The 19,927-nt window shown below is 42.0% G+C and overlaps 2 protein-coding genes across 3 annotated transcripts in view; both read right to left on the reverse strand.

Moving 5' to 3' along the window:
- The window catches only part of LOC126260238 (myogenesis-regulating glycosidase-like), a 557,090-nt gene that overhangs the window by 320,439 nt on the left and 216,724 nt on the right, over nucleotides 1-19,927 (reverse strand). The window lies entirely within an intron of this gene.
- Nucleotides 5,034-17,624, reverse strand: LOC126260236 (myogenesis-regulating glycosidase-like). Its single transcript, XM_049957544.1, has 6 exons — nucleotides 17,557-17,624; nucleotides 15,815-15,931; nucleotides 10,938-11,908; nucleotides 8,223-8,657; nucleotides 7,855-8,011; nucleotides 5,034-5,360 (listed from the first exon to the last, which is right to left on the reverse strand). Exons 2-6 carry the CDS (start codon nucleotides 15,927-15,929, stop codon nucleotides 5,164-5,166), a joined length of 1,875 nt encoding a protein of 624 aa, XP_049813501.1. The 5' UTR covers nucleotides 15,930-15,931; nucleotides 17,557-17,624; the 3' UTR covers nucleotides 5,034-5,163.

Raw genomic sequence — 19,927 nt, forward strand, 5'->3', positions numbered from 1 at the left:
TTTTCTTCAGATGCTTATAATTAGCTTGACTACTATTTTCGGTTATTATTCTTGTGGATGTTTTCTGCAGTTTCACCTTTGTTTTCGTATTTTGTGCGTTTATTTCCCTTAAAATAATTCTACTGCTGAAACTGAATGTACATACAAATAATATGAAGCAAAAAGACAAAACCTGTTGGACATTGATGACAGAATTCTAAGGCATAACTTGCTGATAATACTTTGTCTGCAGCTATCTTTGTGTGTGTACAACGCTTCAACTAAGAATTGAAATTTGAGACATGACACGTACACTGATTTTGACAGCCTCCTTTTCCTACTTCAGACAGATATTTGTGGTATTGGTTTTCATGTTCAGTGTTATTTTTTTGAATATTGACCAATTGTATACTTCCTCGATGGTTTCATTTGCTTTCTCTCACGGAAGTTTTCTTGTTTTCTTTGAGACTGTACTGTTGCTGTCGTCATCAAAAATAATATTGTTTCATGACTATCGCTACTGGGAAATTCACTGATGTATATCAGAAACAGTATTGGTCCTAATAAGCTCCCCTGGGGAATCAGTATAATAATTTATTTTGGTTATGATAAGTGTTTGAGATCTATGTCATCTCTGCTCTTTGTTCCTTATCTGCCAGATAAGATCACAACCAGTCATTAGATATGCCTCTCATTCCTTATGATTGTAGCTTGTTTAGTAGTCAGGAGTATCAAACGCCTTTGAAAGACATAAAAATATGCCGATGACACACTCATTTTTGTCAAGACATCAGGTACCATATTTGTGAATTCTGCTTTGGCTGATTCTGTACTTATACCACTTCAGAAAACAGGCTGTGAGTCACTTTGGAGGTTATATTTATTGATGTAGTTCATTAATATACGTATCTTCTGTTATTGATTTCAATATTTTTGAGACTGATGATGGGAAGGAAGGGGGTCAGTAGTTTTCAATGACTTATGCATTACCTTACTTTAACAGAGGCACACATTTTTGATATTTTAAATACTCCGAGAAGTTTCCTGGTTTGAGTGTTTGATTTATTATGTTTGTTAAGGGGGTTTGTATACTCTATGTTTTACAAAACTGTTAAGGCTTTCGTGGCCACTTGTTGACAAACTGCCTATTGGCTTATGTCTCGGGTTCTTCGGCTGACGTTCATCTAATGATTTTTCTGCCATACATTCCAAGAGTGACGGACAGAATCGGCCGTATATAGCGCAGACATGGCGTAAAGACGATTTTCAAACCGACAAGGAAGATGAAAGAGTGTCTTATATCGGCGAAGGAGAAAAGAGACCCACTTGCAATGTCGGGAATATACCGAATACCACGCACATGCGGAAAAGTTTATGTCGGAATGACTGGACGATCCATCAACACCAGGATCAAAGAGCATAAGCGACATTGCAGGTTGGGGCAGGTGGAGAAATCGGCCGTGGCAGAGCACGCACTGAATGAGACCGACCACGTAATAAAATTCGCCGACACGGAAGTTCTGGCTGTAGAGAAGCACTATCACACGCGCTTGTTCAGAGAAGCTGTAGAAATACAACAACACGCGAACAGTTTGAACAAGAAAGAGGAAAGCCTTAAGGTAAACGGATCCTGGCTTCCCGTACTGCAGCGAACAACCGTCGCAGGTAGCAAGAGGAGAACCGCACCAGAAATGACCGCGGAGAAGCCCTCGGACGTTGGCGCGCCAGGTACATATAGTCTGCGCCCGCGAGCTCGGCTCCAGTTCACCACCGGCAATGGAGGGTGAAGCTTTGACAATGCCAGCCACTCGTGCTGACGAAATGTCAGAAAAATCATTAGATGAACGTCGGCCGAAGAACCCGAGTCAGAGGCCAATAGGCACTCCCTGTTTTGTTTCAACACACACAATGGTACTTTATTTGATAGGCTGTTTTTGTTCAGTTTTGGGAAGTTTTACAAACTTCATACCTTATGGTTGGCAGTAGCACCATTCTACTTAGTGATTAATTATTTAAATGGCTTATATTTGTTTTAGAGAATTGTGGTTGAAATTTCGCCAAAAGATTTGAAAAATATACATTTACATAGTTTTCTAAGTGGTATGGATCATTTATTACTTTATTCCTCTCACTTATCAGTGTGTTATTATGTGTCTGTTTGTCTCTCACTGTTTCCTGTTTAGTGACATCCCAGAGTTCTTTGATTTCATCCTCTGCATTGTATGCTATTTAGTTAATAATGACTTTTTTCTAGTAATAATTCGATAGTTGTGCCTGGTGCATCCCAGGTCTGACACAAAGAGCACCAGTGCAATAGTCGTAATAAAAATAATCTGTCACCATACAAGACAAACGACTGCAAGGCTTGTTCTTTTCACTGAACTCCTAATGTAGGGTGAACATTTATCAAACCGCAAACTGCAGCGGTGGAAATGGAGGAAAAAGGGCACTATGGCTTTGTGTCCAGAAATGCATAGTTGGCACAGTAGATGGCATTGACAAATGCCATGCCATGTGTTCCTGCGTGAGTGACGCAGCATGCTGCAAGCAGAAGAGTGGTCCGATATTCACGTCGAGAACAAGCTGAAATTGTTGTTGCGTATGGCCAAGCAGGTGTAAACGATCGAAAGGTATCACGGCTATTCCGAAACGAGTACCAACACCAATCACATCACTCAACCTTCTAAGCCCTTCTTGGGTGTTTGTGTGCTCATGGGTCCTTTCAGACAGACCAATGTGCAGGGAGGCGGCATTCACTAGATTTGGATGACCAGATTCTACAGAATATTGAGACGAACCCTAGCACAAGCTCCTGGCAAGTGGCCTTCCTACATGGTATATGCCAAAGTACTATTATGTGTATCCTGCGTGACAATCGTTGCTGTCCCTATCACTTGCTATGAGAGCAAGGATTATCAGCAGAGGTGTCTGATCAGCATGAGTTCAGCATTAATGTGTGGGTTAGGATTCTTGGTGACCATGCACTTGGACCTGTTATTGTTCCACAATGCTGCAACGGAGGAACATACTTGGACTTCCTGCAGAATACTTATTCTGGGTTGCTTGAGAAGGTGCCCTTGGCAGTACAACAGGTTATGTGGTTTTTTGCAGGACAGAGCTCACCCAACTTCCACATTACAGTTTGCCAACACCTCAACATCATCTTCCCCGACTCTGGATAGGACGTGGAGGCCCTGTAGCATGGCCTGCTGTGTCACCCCCTGGGTTTTCGCCTCTGGGGCCATCTGAATGAAGTACACTGTCCAGTTCCTGGTGTGTAGAAACTCTAACAACGTGTTCATGACACCAGTGACACTATTCAGAGAGAGGCTGGAACGTGTGAAAGAGTGCAGAAATCAACCATGCGACGTGTGGATGCGCGCATTCCATCCCATGGAGGCCACTTTAGACATCTCTTTTGATATGAATGGGATGCAGCTCTGTACAATGTTCTGGGACGATTTTTGTCATTGCATGCACACCACATATTTCTGGACCACATGTTCATAGACCTTTCTTTCCTCAATTTCCAGTTAGGAATCCATCCCTGGAATCTATCGCTTTTATTTGTGTTTACCTTGTATAATTGATTGTTGAGTTTGTCTGCTGTAGACAGGAAAAGCACTGCCACAGTAACAACAAAAATAGGGGGTACAAAAGGTTATAATTGTTGTTAGTGGATTGTTTAACTTTGGATAAAAAGTAGGACAGTCAAGACTGAGATTAAAGGTTATTTATCTGCTGTAATGATTGACATAAATTACGGGAAAATTAATACAGACAATAACGTCACAAAGTGACTTGTTATAAGCCTTTTTGTACCTATGTTAGAAATTTAAGGACTCTGGTCTATTATGACCCTTTCTCATCGAGCTGAGGTACACAAGGATTTAGGAGAACTTCCTAATACCAGCTGTTGTCCAGCTGTTTTTATGACACTATTGCACAATGTTGAGGACGTAAGGAATTTTGCATTTACATCAATTTCTTTATATGTTTCAACCTAACATTGGTTTGTTAGTTCTCTTGAAAAACCTTTTATTTTGATTTGTGATAGAGCCTTTCGTAGCTCTGTACTTCAGTTATTTTCTTTACATTTCCAATTTTGTTGTTATTTGGCACAAAATGTATGAGAGATCATGATCATTTACAGCTGTGTCACACTTTTCCCTGTTCATATTCATGGACACATGGTCGATTACTGATGAAGTCCTTTTAGCAACCATTGTGGTTCTATTAACCAACAGGGACATGCCAAAAGTCTGAAGAATATTTATAAGTGTGCTATTACTTTTATTTACCATATTTGTGTTTATATTTACTTCTCCATATGAGATAATTATAACTTTTGTTCTTCAGGTTTCCCCCAGACATTTGGTAGTTTATTGAATAAGTGTCCATACTACCACTCGATGATCGATACATAAACACATTGATTGATTTCTTATTATTGTTATCAAGCCCTATTAATTCAATAGCTGATAGCTGTTCACAATTACTGTGCTAAGGTCATGTTTAGATTTCAGTGTGTTCCTTTTCTGGTATAAGTGCATGATCCTGCTCTGAGGATAAGGTCTTGGATCTAAATATGATGTATACTAAAGGCAGAAATATTACACTACCACAATAGAAATAGCCGCATTTGGCTCTGTTATTCACCCTACCTTACACAAACATGAAAATATATTGTCATTTGTAAATGATTTCTATCGCGACGTTTGTGCGTGAGTTGTAGTTCGCAGAACAGCAATTCTCTGCAAGAGTATTATCCAATGAATTCAAATTACCACCAGCATGGAACAAGTGGAAGCCTGAATAGGTTACAATGGTATCTTGTACAGTTAGTTAATTAGTTTCATGTACCATGGATCTTCTGTACGATTAATCGTAATAATGTTGAACAAGTCATTCGTGTATAGACATGGCTTCCTTTTTTTGTTTTCAACTTAATTTTTATTTTATTTTTTTAAATACAGATGTGAATTAGTAATTCACATGCACCAAATTTTACACATTACAAAAACAGAAATCTTCTACAATACAGAAGAAAGAAGTCACGTTAACTGAATTTTTTTATTTCCAGAAGCTGTCTTACATGTTCTTGTAAACACGGTGTCACTGATACATAGATATAAGGTCGTGCCAGCCTTCATAGAATCTGAGCTCGTTTCCAGCCAGTGAAAGCTAGGAGCTGACCCTGGTGAAGTAGGGCAGAGTGTTGAGCGGCGCAGGGTAGGCGTAGAGCCAGGTGGGGCCCCGTATGGTGGGGTGCTCGGGGTCCACCTCGTCCCGCCAGTAGCCCTTGGGCAGGTAGATGTCGCGCCTCGTGGCCATGCGATACGTCACCGGCGCCACCAGCAGGTCGTCGCCCAGCAGGTACTCTGCACACAAGGAAAACAAAGAGTCACCACATAGCATACCCCAGTCGTCTGACAGGTTCACTCTGTGTTAGATCTCTTCTTGTACTATACTCCCCTCAGGGATCACATCTCTGCTGCTTATACTTTACTGTCATCTTTGTTCTTCTTTATCCAACTCTCACTTCAGTACAACATCAACGACATCAACAAAGTGTAATTTTTGTATTTTTTAGGATATTCTGTAAATATTTTGTTCAATGTTCCAAATGTTGCACTGAATTTCTGCAGCTTTTCATCTTATTTAAATATTTAAAATATGGCACCTGTTTAATTAATCTGTGGTTAATTACTGTTTTCAACTGTTGTGAATATTTACAGTGGATGGTCATAACTTTATTCTTATGTACTGAAATTTTAAAACTGTATTCTGTTGACACACTGCCTAACAAAAACAAGAAAAATAAGAAGCACCCACCACGTCATAAATTTATCCTCCAGTAATCAAATTTTAAGGTTTAATTCTACATATAGACAGCCTGAGAAAAAAAGTGAAACACATGCAACATCATGGTTTAAGAGGATATGTGATGTTATTTTAGTGATTACAAAAGTCACTAAAATATGCAAAGAACTGGCAATGTGATCCCACTAATCAGTATGACGTTGCAGCCCGGGTGGCACGAGTGCGTTCACTGATTCAGCTGGTTCTTCTGAGCCAAGCTGGCTCACATCTGTTGCAGCTCGGACTCATATCCTGAATACTGAAACAGGGACAAAGTTGAGTTTCGATCTCGTTGCATACATGTTCCATCGAAACCAAATCTAGGTGCCTTTCTGCACAGCAGTACTTCAACACGCAGACGACTTATAAAGTCAACTGCCATGTGTGGATGTGCATTTTCCTGTTGAAAAGTAGTACCACAATATGGTCACATGAGAGGTAATACATGAGGATGCAGGATGTGTGTGATATACTGCTGTTCCATCAGATTTCACTCTGACATTAGCACTGTAACTTGAACTCATACAAGATGGTCCCCCCAAATCATGACTCCAGGAGTAACACTGCTGTGCCCTTCTGAAAAATACTTTTGAATGGGATGTCACCCCCCCTCCCCCGCGTCGCCTTAATTATCTACGAACGGAAGTAATCTGGATATCTGGGATAGTGCTGAATCGTGATTCAACCCTGAGCACAGTGCTTCACGATTCATCAGCAGTCCACATTTCTCAGTCACGGCACCACTCCAAAGGCAGCAGTTTGTGCCTTGGTTTTGACAGCAGCTTATGTGCAGTACGGAAATTTCCTACTCTGGCTGCTGCTGGTCTCTGATTCTTGGTGCAGGATGACGCAGAATTACATGCTTTCGGATGGGAGAGGTGATAAGAAGAACCGTGAGAACAGGTGTGCCTGCCATGACGTTACCCTGCCGTTCAACTCTAGACCAGATCTACATCCAAAAGGTATAAAAATCTCAATATTGTATGATTCGACAAGTAGGCCAAAAGATACCAACAGTGAAGCCTGTTTCAGATTGTGTCACGTGCTGATAATGGTGTCTCACCCAACTATGCACACATTCATGTTCTTCACAGTGACCACTCATCATCTGACACTTTTCACGCCAATCATATTCCCTACCAGGCCTTTGTAAGAACACTAAACTGTCACGGAGAATTCCAACTCTTAAACATTTACAAATCACCAATGGTGTGTACGTTTATGAAGTTACATTGGGATTCGACCATGTGTTCTCGGTTCATAACTTTTTTGTCAGAAAGTGTACCTAGTTTAGCCATACTGCTAACTGCAGATCGTCTTCACTTTCATAGATTATTACTTTATCATGCATGCATAGCAATGCTCTAAGTTTAGTGTATTTGTCTAATTTAGTTCCCCAATAATTAGCTTATTTCCAGTTTTTGAGGACACTGTTAGTGTAAATGTAAGAAAAGGTTTGCCATTAAGCAACTGTTCATATATGGTTCTAGCCTTTAAAGCAATGTCTCTCCTTAAGAATCTGAGAGGAAAGACTGATCTCTAAAATCTGGATCACGAAATTCGACGTATGCGCGAGAAACATGTTACCTCACGAGAATGTCAGTGATGCTCTGTGGAGTTGTAATGCATGCTTTGTGTTTGTGAAGGTTTAAATTAAGCTTGGACGTCTTCCCAAAAAAGTCGTCAGGAACTGGGTGGACTTTGTATGCATTTTACCTTGAACACAATAAAACGAGAAATGATACTAGACTTCAATAACAACAGTGCAGCAACGGATACAGTCAATAGCGCCTCTGAGGACATTTAAGATATCCATTGTGTTCTCTGTAAACGAAACAAGTTCAAGTGTGAGATTGCCGCAGTAACATGTTAGTTCATGATTGAAGGGTACGTCGATGAGTAGTTGTCACAGAAATCGTAATCGAGAGATTCGAAACTAAAATGATAAAATACGAAACCGTCTCTGGAATAATTCTAAAGGTAGAAGCAGTGAGAGAAAGCTGTTGGCCATACCGTCGCTGATCTTGAGAGCGGTGGAGTCCGTCGGGTCGAGCCACCAGATGGGCCGGTTGACCGGAGTGCCGTCCTCCACTGCCTGCTTCATCAGCTCGACGATCTTCGGGCCGTACTGAGCGCGCAAAGCAGTCAGATTACGTGCGAGCTCCACCGTCTGTAAAAGTAGTCACATGTCACAGCCGTGAGCCGCCATGCTGAAACTAAACTCATACGAGCATACCTTACGGTGTTAATACATAGAGATTGGCTTAATCTGTCGATTCTTTGTACGTCACGCACTGTATCAACGCTGCGAAGCGATATTTACTTTAGAAGTGCCTTTTACAAACACGGAGTGTAACAGGTAGGACGAGCACGGGACGCACCTCGTTGTCGTAGTCCCAGGGCACGGTGCGGAAGTGGACGGCGGGCATGAAGGCGCTGGCCTCCAGCCAGCGGATGTACAGCTCGCGAGTGGCGATGACGCCCGTCTTGGTGCTGCCGCCCACCCTCTCCGGCATCACGAAGGGGTAGCCCTGCAGGCTTATCTCCAGCAGCTTGGGCAGCAGCGTCTTCAGGCCGTTCTGCGCGCTCCACGCCGTGTCCACCGCGTCCATCTGGAAGAAGTTGGGCAGGCGCTGGCTCTCGACGCCGGAGCGCAGCCTCGCCATGGGCCCGAACTGGGCCACTGCCTTGGCGTACGCGTCGGTGTAGACCACGGGCGTCCTCTCGAGCGGCGTGAGCTGTGGCGGCTGCGGCAGGTAGCTGGTCTCGCCGAAGTCGAACATGAAGGAGTCCACGCCCGTCTCGTTGCGGAGCGCCTGCAAAGAGATTACAAATAAAATTCCATACCTTTGAGGCAAAGTAAGTGACGCATCCTGACTTAGAGAGTCTATGTGATTCTTGTTTGTACGCAGCCGTGAAGTAACAAGGCTATTCTATCGATAATGAAGCACAGGCTGTGTGAGAAAGAAACACTTACGTTCTCATTGGAAATAAAAACACGAGTCACATTCGGGAGTAGTCTCTCATTTGGATATCTGGAGCAAGACTACCAAGGAGGAATGGAAGATCAAGAACGAAGTGCTCGGATTAAAACAGATGTAAGACATACATACAGTTTCCTACTCTTGCTATTGAATGTATATACTGAACAAGCAAGGACGGAAATAAAAGATAGTTTCAAGAGTCGGACTAAAATTCTTATTGTTCCAAAAGGCGAAAACGTGGTCTCTGCAGACACAACCCCCTCTGTTTGGCACTCTTCTTGATGTGCATGTGTGAAGAACATCCCATCTCACTGATCATATTGTTTAAATACAAAGTTTGATGTTCGCGGTCGTCCCCTCATTTTCTTCCTCAATGATTTACCTCGAAAATATTTTGTAGTCATGTCTAACTAAGTGTCGATCAGTTTTGTTTTGCGTTGGTATAGAACTTTCAGTAATCGTTTCTTGTCTCCTGTTTCTTGTAGGACCATTTCATTCGTTATCCGATAAGAATGCAGGGTGAATGAACGTCAGTAATGAGAGTTTCAGATAAGTTTGTTGTTCTGTGTGAAATTCAGAAGGAACTGCAGGAACTGTTGGATGGAATAAACTGTTTATCGAGCACAAAGTGCGGTTTGGGAGTCAAGGGAAGAAGAAAGTAATGAGAACTAGCAGAAAAGAGATTAGCGAAAAACTGAACATCGATATTTCAGACCACAAATGAGACGAAATAAAGGAATTCAACTACTTTCGGGATGGATTGAGTAAGGAGGTCATCACAGAAAGCAGACTGCTGCAGGGAAAGAGGATACTGAGCAAAAGTATTGTACTGGTATCAAATATAGCTACAATTTCGGGAAAAGTAACGTGAGAATGTACGTTTAGTGAACAGCACTCTATGGTAGTGAATCATGGACTATATGAAACACTGGAGGACAGAATCGGTACGAAAAAAGGAACATGTGGAAGAGGATGACAGGAAAAGGAGAAGGGACTGGATGGTAGGACATGTGTGTACAAACGAATCGAGTACATTTTGTTATTTTTGTTATTACTTTCCTGAGGTACTGACTCGTTCCATGGCCATAGGGATTTACTCCTCACTTTAACGCCGTGGATGTAGACATGTAAAGTAAAGAACAGAAATAAAATGAGCAACTTGCATGACACTAGTGGGAATTTTAGAGGAAAACACTGTAGGTGAAGACAGAGACTGGTCTGCATACAATAAATAACATATGACGTAAGGTTCGAAGTATTGGTCTGCCAACTGGCGCAACAGAGAAGTTCGCAGTTCGATACATTTAAGGTTTTAGAAGACTGATGATTAAAAAAAATGATCATCTATTTCCATAAGGCATATGTATCTTTTATCAGAACACATACAGGGAATCTTTAAGTGCTCATATATAGCATTTCTTCTGGGCATACCACATACATTACTCGCTCAGTGATGTAAACGACACACCAAGGGGAACCTAAAAAAGTGTATTTGGAATGTGGAAAAGCAAAAGTATAAGTTAACACGAAAGTTAAAGTACACTAATAGACAAACAGCAGCAGTTAGTTTCAAAGTTACATGGAATGTGACGCTCTCTGATGATTTCTTCTATGTCAGTCACTGCGTACAGTCATATGTATATGGATTCATTCTAAATTTAATGAACCGATGGCAAATACTCCTAAGTAAGTAAATAATAAACATATTAACCAATTCTCGATTCGTAAATGATCTAACCTTTCTCCTTTTATATAACACTCTTGTGTGCTTAAGTTGTGGACTAGTCAACTAAAGATCAAATTACTGAACCCCTGCTCTGTATGTTAAATGTCAAATATTCCTATTATTGTCATATGAACTAACCCTTTGGGCTGCATAGACACATGAAGAGGATATATTCTCACTAGAAATCCGCTTGTAAGCTACCTGTATTTTTTGCAGAATGTATGTCTAAAACCATTTGAACAACCAAAAGTGAGTATTTTTATCTTTTTTCAGAATTAATCATAGTAATTTCTCCAAGCGATTGGTCCTACATTATTTACATGGAGTCGTACTCAGTAACTAATTTCAATGCCATATGCACTAGAATTTGCAGCGGATGTACTCACCGCAACTCGATCAGTCCACCAAGCTACCGCATCAGGATTGGTGAAGTCGACAATGCCGGCCCATCCACCCCACCAGCGAGTAGTGATGCTGCCATTGTTATTGCGCACAAAGTAGCCTTTGGACTGTGCCTCAGAGAAGAAGGGTTCGCAGTCACTGTTTATAAATGGGTGTATCCACAACGCGACAGGGAATCCCAGTGCGTGGAGGTCGTCCACGAGCGCCTTCATGTCGGGGAACTTGGTGGTGTCCGGGGTGAAGCTTCCACGGCAGCTCTCCCAGAAGTTGGCTATTTCAAGAAGGCTGTAGCCGAACCCGTGCTCGATTATGCCTGCGGCGCGCTCTCTCACGTTCTGTTCGGGTGGCCCCACTTCCCAGAAGGGCTGAACACCCAAGCGTTCGTCTGGAATCGCCGTAGGCTTGCCCAGGTACTTCTGGATACCGACCAAGTGCGCCTCCTTCGCATCACCGTACGTACACAGCTCGTATTCCAGCACATTGTCGCTTCGGTCCTCTGGGTAGGGAGACGCGTTCTCGGCACTGAAGCACAGTTTATTACTCGTCTGATTGCTGTTCTGGTCGACGAAGAGAGGAACGTTCGTGTGAACGTGAACGAGTCTTCCGTCGGAGAAGACCCAGTAGCGCGTAGCGATGGTGGCATGGTCTCTATGTTCAGCGACGTATGCGTAGTGCTTGTACACGTTGTCCTCGATGGGCCAGGTGCGGTAGGTCGATTCGACACCACCGTAGATGTGGCTCCTCAGGTGCCGCTGACACATTGTGATTATCTCACTCGGATTGTCTTTGGTGTGCCGGATCCAGAGACATTCACCCGACCTGTCTTGGTGCCGGACGAGAACTCTGGAGGCGCCAAAGTCGAAGGACTCCTCGTTTCCACGAGTCTCGTGGCGTGGAACTGCAGACCGCTGGTTGCCGGAGGCTTCGATGTATCCCACTTCTACCTCGCCTCCACCTGCAACGTGCAGGCACATAGTTGCTGTGAGTGAATGTACGACAGTCAGTAATACATGAAACAACTATCATAAAATAATCAAATACACTGGGAAACAATTTTTTAATTATGTAAAAGAGTAGATAGAACATACATAGTCTTCAATATTCAAACATGGAATCATGTAGCTTTCTACATCGCATAAACTGTCATAAATTTGCTTTCATCTTACTTGTAACAGATACCTGAATCGGCATGATTTCCTTTATACCATTGTTAGAGTAGTGTTCGATCAACCATTTCCGCTCTCAAACAAGGAGTGTGTAAGTATTATTTCGACAATGCAGGATATGTATCCCTGTGCTTTATTACCGACAATGGCACTGACGAATGAACACTATAATATGAAGTAAAGTAAGTAAGAGCACAGACACTGTAAGGGATTATTATTTTTAGTTGCATGTCGTGAGTAATGCACAGGGACAACGAGCTAACTCAAGATGGGACGACGATCGAAATAACTTCGCGACAGGAAATATCTGTTTGTGCACGGAGTTAATGGTTCTCAGGGTCGTCGACCCACATTCAAGAGTCGCTAAATACCTTACATAAATACAGATATTTTTGACAATGGAAAAGTATCCTCTGTATAAAGGAAATGAAAATTTCTTTTAAGATTTAGTCGATGTTCTACTTTTTAATTCTAAGGTTCAACGATAATATTGATAAAAGATTGTAACTTATAAGACAATGTAAATTTGAGTAGTCTATAGGTGAGTTATTAATTCAAATTACACTTCTTACGTTATTTAATGTAAGTGTAAATTAGTTATATTCTTTGTTTTAGCAGCAGTAGCCCTGTTGTTGGAGAACAAGTCCAGTAAGTTCTGTTTCGTTTCTTGTGTACTGGTGTGACCTGTGCTACTTTTCAGTCCTTAGGTAGGAATCTTTCGCTGAAGGACTGGATGTATATAACTGCTGTCTCATTAGCATACTCCGAAAGGAATGTAATTAGTTTACAATCTGGATCGGAAGAGATCCCTAATTGACTCCAAGGGGATATAACTCGGAATTATTTATGTTGGCCGGCCGAAGTGGCCGTGCGGTTAAAGGCGCTGCAGTCTGGAACCGCAAGACCGCTACGGTCGCAGGTTCGAATCCTGCCTCGGGCATGGATGTTTGTGATGTCCTTAGGTTAGTTAGGTTTAACTAGTTCTAAGTTCTAGGGGACTAATGACCTCAGCAGTTGAGTCCCATAGTGCTCCGAGCCATTTGAACCATTTTTTTTTTTATGTTGGCGCCTTTTCCTGATTCTGATTCTGGAATATTTACTGAGTCCTCTTTGGTGAATGAATTTTGTGATCTTTGTGTAGACATCTAGTGCCACATAACTGCTCAAACCTACCAACAAACTGTCAGATCCCTGATACGCATCTTCAGTGATGTATCTCGTCACAAAGGCGGAAAAACAAGCTGTTAAGCAGGTGCTCATAATTTCTGCCTCATCAGTGTATGTGTTCTTATTAAAATTTGCTTAAGCAATTAGTTTGAAACTAATTATATTGGAAAATTTTACGTTCTGAATTTGAGTCGTTTCAGAAGTCAAATCAGATGGGCCACTCCAACAGACAGTTATTTAATTGAGAGTCCATTCAACGTTGATTCTTATCTACTGTAATTCGAGGATCAAATGTAATTGTATGAAAAAAGTAGCGCTGATACACTGCAACTTTCGACTCTCCTTCTACACTACCTAATCAAAAGGATCTGTACACACCTGTGTAATGCAGAACTGACCATTAGATAGCTTGAGGAGTGCACCTGCTTGTGTGAGATGTGGTGTTTAGTATTGTGTTGTCAGTGGAGGAGCAGTAACAGAAGAATGGACCAGTCAGGAGAGCCTGACACTTTAAACACTGAGAAGTCGTATAATGTCACCCAAGAAACAAATCCATCTCAGACATTTGGACCCTTCTAAAGCCTTTGAAGTCGACTGTTGATGATGTGATTATGAAACAGAATCGTGAAACAACAACGACACCTAAAGCAAGACAAAGCAGACCTTATGTACTGTCAGATAGGGATCGTCGAAGATTGCAGAGAGTGACTGTACGAAAGCCGCGTGGAATCAGAGGGAGGAATTACTGGTGAGTCCAAAGTGCCACCAGAAGTCTAACTAGCCCAACGACTGCACGCAGAGAGCCGGAAAGAACCAGTACAGCGTGATTCCTTGAATAGTCGAACTCTAGTGTATAAAACAGATCGAAATGTTTGTTACTACACAAATGAGTTAATGTGATAAATAATTGACAGTAAGCATGTAAGCGCGAATAACTATGGGAAAGTTTCGAAATTATGCTTAAACTTTGTCGGAAGTCATTAAAAGTTGTCATCTGTGAAACACTGGGTGAATATAGTCTGCATAATATGCGCCGCATTTTAAGCAAAAGGTGAATTTATTTATGCACCTCAATGTTTTTGACGTCATCTCTTCTGAACTATGTGTCATATGATGATGTATTTTTGCAAGTATATTCAGCGACGTATATGAACACAGCCTGCAAATTGTACTGGGAATAGATTAGGTGATAAAAATATAATAAATTAAAACAACATGCCTTTTGAAGTTTTACTTTGTTCCATTTGAATCGGAAGCTAGGTTTTCGTACATCTAAATGTCTATGACATTTTATCTCCTGAACCATAAGCCCTACAATGAAGTAATTTTGCAGGTACATTCAATGGTATATATACATACTATATACAAACTGTGTTGTGAATAGTATTGGTAGTAAAGAAATAATAAGTTTTACTATGTAGCCAGTGAAAATGTAGTAAGCAATAAATTATTTTTCATTCATCACTTTATGTCTGTGTGCATGCGGACAGGTTTAGAACTGTGTCTACCATGAAAAAGTTTTGGTAAAGGTTTGAAATTATGTGCAAAGTGTGTTGGAAGTTGATAAGTGCTCTCATTTTGAAATAATGTATAAATGAAATCCCTATATTTGTATGCGATCCAATACACTGGCACAAGACAAACACACAATTCTACTGTAGTACCTGTCTTATTGTGTTAAGCTTTTAACATAAGAGTATACATCTTAATGAGTTAATTCTGATAGCATTTTAGTTTTTAAACTGAGTCAGTAGTTGTGCAAAATACTTAAAGTTACATTTTTATTGCCCCTGGAAGCCATAAGTGTTCTGGGGTGATGGACCATGCTGTACCCTGTAACAATCTGACGGGAGGGTTTGGGTCTTACATATGTGAAGAGAACATTATATGGTATCATTTGTAGTGTCAATAGTAAAGTAGGAAGGGGGTATTGTTAAGCTATGGGGTGTTTTTCATGTCCAAGGCGTAGTCTGCTTATTGCAAAGGATGTGAACAATTTTTACAGAATTGTGTACGGTGTAAGTAGAGGAATATTTTGGAGATGGCTATTGCTTGTACCAGTATGAGAATGCACTCTTCTGTAATTAGCATCTTTGGGAGAATGGTTTGTAGATACTACCATTTTTGAAGATTGGCCTGCCCAGTGTCCTGACCAGAATCCAATGGAACACTTTTGACGTGATGTAGAATGTCGACTTTGCACCAGTGTGCAGCGTCTCACATCAGTACTTTTTCTTGTTTGAGGCAGAATGGGCTGTCATCCTCGACAGACATTGAAACACCTAACTGAAAATCTTCTCATCAGAGTTTAAGCCATCAGAAAGGTCAAGTGTGGATACACCCTATATTAACGTTGGCTAACAGGTGTCTGTATGCTTTTGATCAGTTAGTGTAGTGGTGGGTTTCAAACTGTGACAGGGTGTTGTGAAGGTGTTGTGTAGAAACTGTGGCAGCTTGCAGGAGCGCAGAGCCAGCAGGCTGCCTGTCCTGGACAGCCCCCGCACGCAGCGCCCTCGGGCCACACTCACCCCTGTCGGACAGCAGCAGGATGCGGCCGCTGGCCTGGTCGTAGCGGGTGCTGAGCCCGGCTGCGGCAGACGCCACCAGGGCGCCCAGCAGCATCAGCGTCGCAGGCGTCCACATGGCTGCGACAGACAGATGAGCGCGCAAATCAGTCAACTTGTATCGACGAGACACTTTAAGCGACAGGCATAAAAGGGTAAGCTGGTGGTGCAGGCCTACAGCACATGGCGTCCAGTGTAAAAAGCACACACCATTACACCGGATTACCTTTATCATAAATGGGGGCAATTCGCATAGTAAGATGCGTGGATTAACCTCTTTAATTCGTTTCCAAAATAAATTCTTGTGTAATTTTATGTTAATCCATTTATGTAGACCCACTAAATACCTTACAAATGTGCAATGCCAACTAATTTCATAAATAAGAAGTGATCTCTACAACTGCAGACAATCACGTTCGGATGCTGTTCACTGACGATGAACAATGATTTCAGTGACCTTTCTAATGTTTACAGGATTTGGAAGCTATGGTATACATCACAGGCAACAGATTGTTGCAGCTAATCAATGCAGTCAGATTCGTGACCTATACGATTTCATAATCACCTACTTCAAAGTCACTAGTTGTAAATAATCTGTCGAGTTCAAGCGCCTAAGACTAGATGGTTACGTACCCAAAAACTTTATATTAATTTACCGATCACCTGTGCAGGAATGGAGTAATCTTCTAATATTCAGCATCTAAATTGGATTGACTGCTTCTCTGAAAAATTTGTAGCAAGCTTTTATGCGACGATTCAGATAAATAACCTTACTTATTTATATTGTCTTGATTAATTTTGGACTTCTTAGCTACCAGTAAGAAACAGCATCGAAGCCATCTGTTCTCCAGAAAGATTGTGTTCAATTACAAAATGTTAGCAGTTTCAGCCTATTCTACCATTTCCAAATAATTTTTTAATGCGACGTCTCCTCATTGAAACGGTCATTTTAGCAACAGTGTACACTTTAAGTTTATATACGAAGTTATTGATTTCACAGTACGTTTCTTCAGCTTTTCAGTGTAGTCCCACTGCTTCTCAATGACCGACATCCAAAGTCTGACAAGTTTTCCTCTTCTGGTGATGACACAGATGTCTTCACATGGTTTGGATAATGGAAGCTAAATGCTCTTACCATGAACGAGAATGATGTCAGCGTGTAGGCTGTTTTTTACGTTTGGGAATACATCGACGACTGGAGCGCTCAAGGTAGGAGAGAGGGCTAGTTGCTAAGACCTTCCAGTGAGCAAATGAACGTTTCTTGAGAATGATCGTCAATACTAGAACTATCAACATAGTTATTTAATGGAGCTACGTCGGTACACTGTTATGAAACTTTTTTGTACCTTCATTTCTCTCTGGTATGACGTTTCCCTGCTAGCCATGGCCAAAGATCTTCACTTAGGTTTCCCTAAAAATTTCATAATACGCGAGCGTAAAACGTATGCCAAAACTATGTAACAGACCATCGTGAGACTTATTAACCTATAGTTTTGTGCTTATTTGTTCTTTTTGTTTAATATTATAATCTCTATCTCATCCTCCAATGCTATTGTTAGGAGACTAAAGAACAGTACTAGACAATAATCGTTACTTTCACAGTTACTGGCCACAATAGATGCTCACTATGCCATGCCAGACAAACTTAAGCAGTAGCGAATCACACTAATTACGCTATGTATCACACATAACAGGTAACAGCTCACCTCTAGGCACTCTGGCAGTCGCTGTGAAATGCAGAGCAGCTGACGTGACAGCTATGGTGCCTTAGCGGTCGTATATATAGGTAAAACTAATCAGTTAAATAACTAATCAGTTAAAAACTTTAATCATTAGTGAGATACGTGTTTAGTGCGTCAGCGAAGCAATTAGTATCTGTTAATAGTATGATGAGCGGCTTGATCACGCCAGAGTAATCAAAGCTTATCATAATTGTCACACTCGAGATATTATCTGGATCAGTTGATATCTAGCATCGCAGTGTTCCAGTGCTTTCTCTACTGCTGTAGGAAAAGCTCACGATACAAGTTAAAAAGATTTTTAGCTCCCGTTGAAATAGTGTTTTCAGTAATCCTCAGTTCTTTTTATCCCCGGCAACGTGAAAACCGTTGGTTGTACAGGAAAAATTAATAGGACCTTTCTGTAGGAAATTTAATGAAGTTTAATTTTGTACTGGGAAACATTTTCGATACGAGCCGCAGTTCTCGATTTATTCGAGAGAGACATAAAACAGTGACAGTTAGCGCCCCCCTCCCTCCAACCGCACCCCACTACCCCTCGTCCCAACGCTGACACCCCATGACTCATGATTTGTAGTATGTTTTTCAACACACTCCTTCGTAGCACTGTACAAAGATTTGCGACTAAACAATTTTGTCCCTTAGTCTTTCCTGACGAGGCTACTTGGTTACATTACACTGTTTGTGCACCCTCTCATATGCCATTCTGCAAACTGTGTGATAACACGGTCAACTGTGATTTGCCCACCGTTCATTGTTTATGAGCTCACTGATGGACTGGAGCAGAAGGTCATCTGAACGAATAGGTAGCTTTGGACAGTTGTCGGGCTGTGGCTGTACAACAGGGAACTCAGGTAAATACAATAGACTTTATACTTGTACTCTGCACGTATGTTAGCACTCCGTCTTCAAGCCACAAGTGGCCCACCGAGACCATCCGACCGCCGTGTCATCCTCGGTTGAGGATGCGGATAGGAGGGGCGTGTGGTCAGCACACCACTCTCCCGGTCGTTATGATGCTTTTCTTTGACCGGAGCCGCTACTATTCGGTCGAGTAGCTCCTCAATTGGCATCACGAGGCTGAGTGCACCCCGAAAAATGGCAACAGCGCATGGTGGCTGGATGGTCACCCATCCAAGTGCCGGCCACGCCCGACAGCGCTTAACTTCGGTGATCTCACGGGAACCGGTGTATCCACTGCGGCCTGCACATATGTTAAGTGAGCTGATAATCTAACAGAGGGTGCAGTTAAGTCACACCTGGGACTGTTATTAATAGTTTATGTGAATAAAAAACTGAAGGTTGTAAATAGGCTGTTTAGGTTTTTATGTTTGTAATGCCAAGTAGTGCTGTGTATGAAAATCGCTGACTGCACTGTGTGCAGTCTGTGGCTGGTTGGACTCACTGTTGGAATATTCGATAGTGTTGTGTTAGGCTGTTGGATGTGAACAGCACGTAGCATTGTGCAGTTGGAGGTGATCCGCCAGCAGTGGTGGATGTGGGGAGAGAGATGCCAGAGTTTTGAGAGCGGACGATCTGGACATGTCTCCGACAGAAAAAGAAAAAATGTGTAAGACTGGATGTCATGAACTTATACAGTATATATAATGACTTTTGAACACTATTAAGGTAAATACATTGTTTGTTTTCTATCAATATCTTTCATTTGTTAACTATGCCTATAAATAGTTAGTGCCTTCAGTAGTTAGAAGCCTGCCACGGTGGCCGAGCGGTTCAGTCCGGAACCGCACGCAGGTTGAAATCCTCTCTAAGGCATGGATGTGTGTGATGTCTTTAGGTTAGTTAGGTTTAAGTAGTTCTAAGTTCTAGGGGACTGATGACCTCAGATGTTAAGTCCCATAGTGCTCAGAGCCATTTGAACCATTTGAAGTAGTTAGAATCTTTTATTTAGCTGGCAGTATTTGCGCTCGGTGTATTGCAGCAGTTCGAGTAACGAAGATTTTTGTGAGGTAAGTGATTCATGAAATCAACGGCCTTGCCGCAGCGGATACGCCGGTTCCCCTGAGATCACCGAAGTTAAGTGCTGTCAGGCGTGGTCGGCACTTGGATGGGTGTCCATCCAAGCTGCCATGCGCTGTTGCCATTTTTCGGGGTGCACTCAGCCTCGTGATGCCAATAGAAGAGCTACTCTACCGAATAGTAGCGTCTTCGTTCAAGAATACCATCATAACGACCGAGAGAGTGGTGTGCCGACCCCACGTCCCTCCTATCCACATCCTCCACTGAGGATGACACGGCGGTCAGATGGTTCCGGTAAGCCACTCGTGGCCTGAAGACGGAGTGCTTTATAAGTGATTCATGAAAGGTATGAGTTATT

This window comes from Schistocerca nitens, chromosome 5, assembly GCF_023898315.1.
Source record: "Schistocerca nitens isolate TAMUIC-IGC-003100 chromosome 5, iqSchNite1.1, whole genome shotgun sequence".
In the NCBI taxonomy this organism is placed as follows: domain Eukaryota; kingdom Metazoa; phylum Arthropoda; class Insecta; order Orthoptera; family Acrididae; genus Schistocerca; species Schistocerca nitens.

Bases quoted from the DNA above. Each gene is read 5' to 3' on its own strand.
- LOC126260236 (XM_049957544.1), bottom strand. From the start codon at position 15,929: ATGTGGACGCCTGCGACGCTGATGCTGCTGGGCGCCCTGGTGGCGTCT. The intron at 8,658-10,937 runs GTGAGTACATCC...ATCTCTTTGCAG, and splicing joins GGTGGACTGATCGAGTTGCG to GCGCTCCGCAACGAGACGGG. The intron at 8,012-8,222 runs GTGCGTCCCGTG...CTACTTTTACAG, and splicing joins CCTGGGACTACGACAACGAG to ACGGTGGAGCTCGCACGTAA.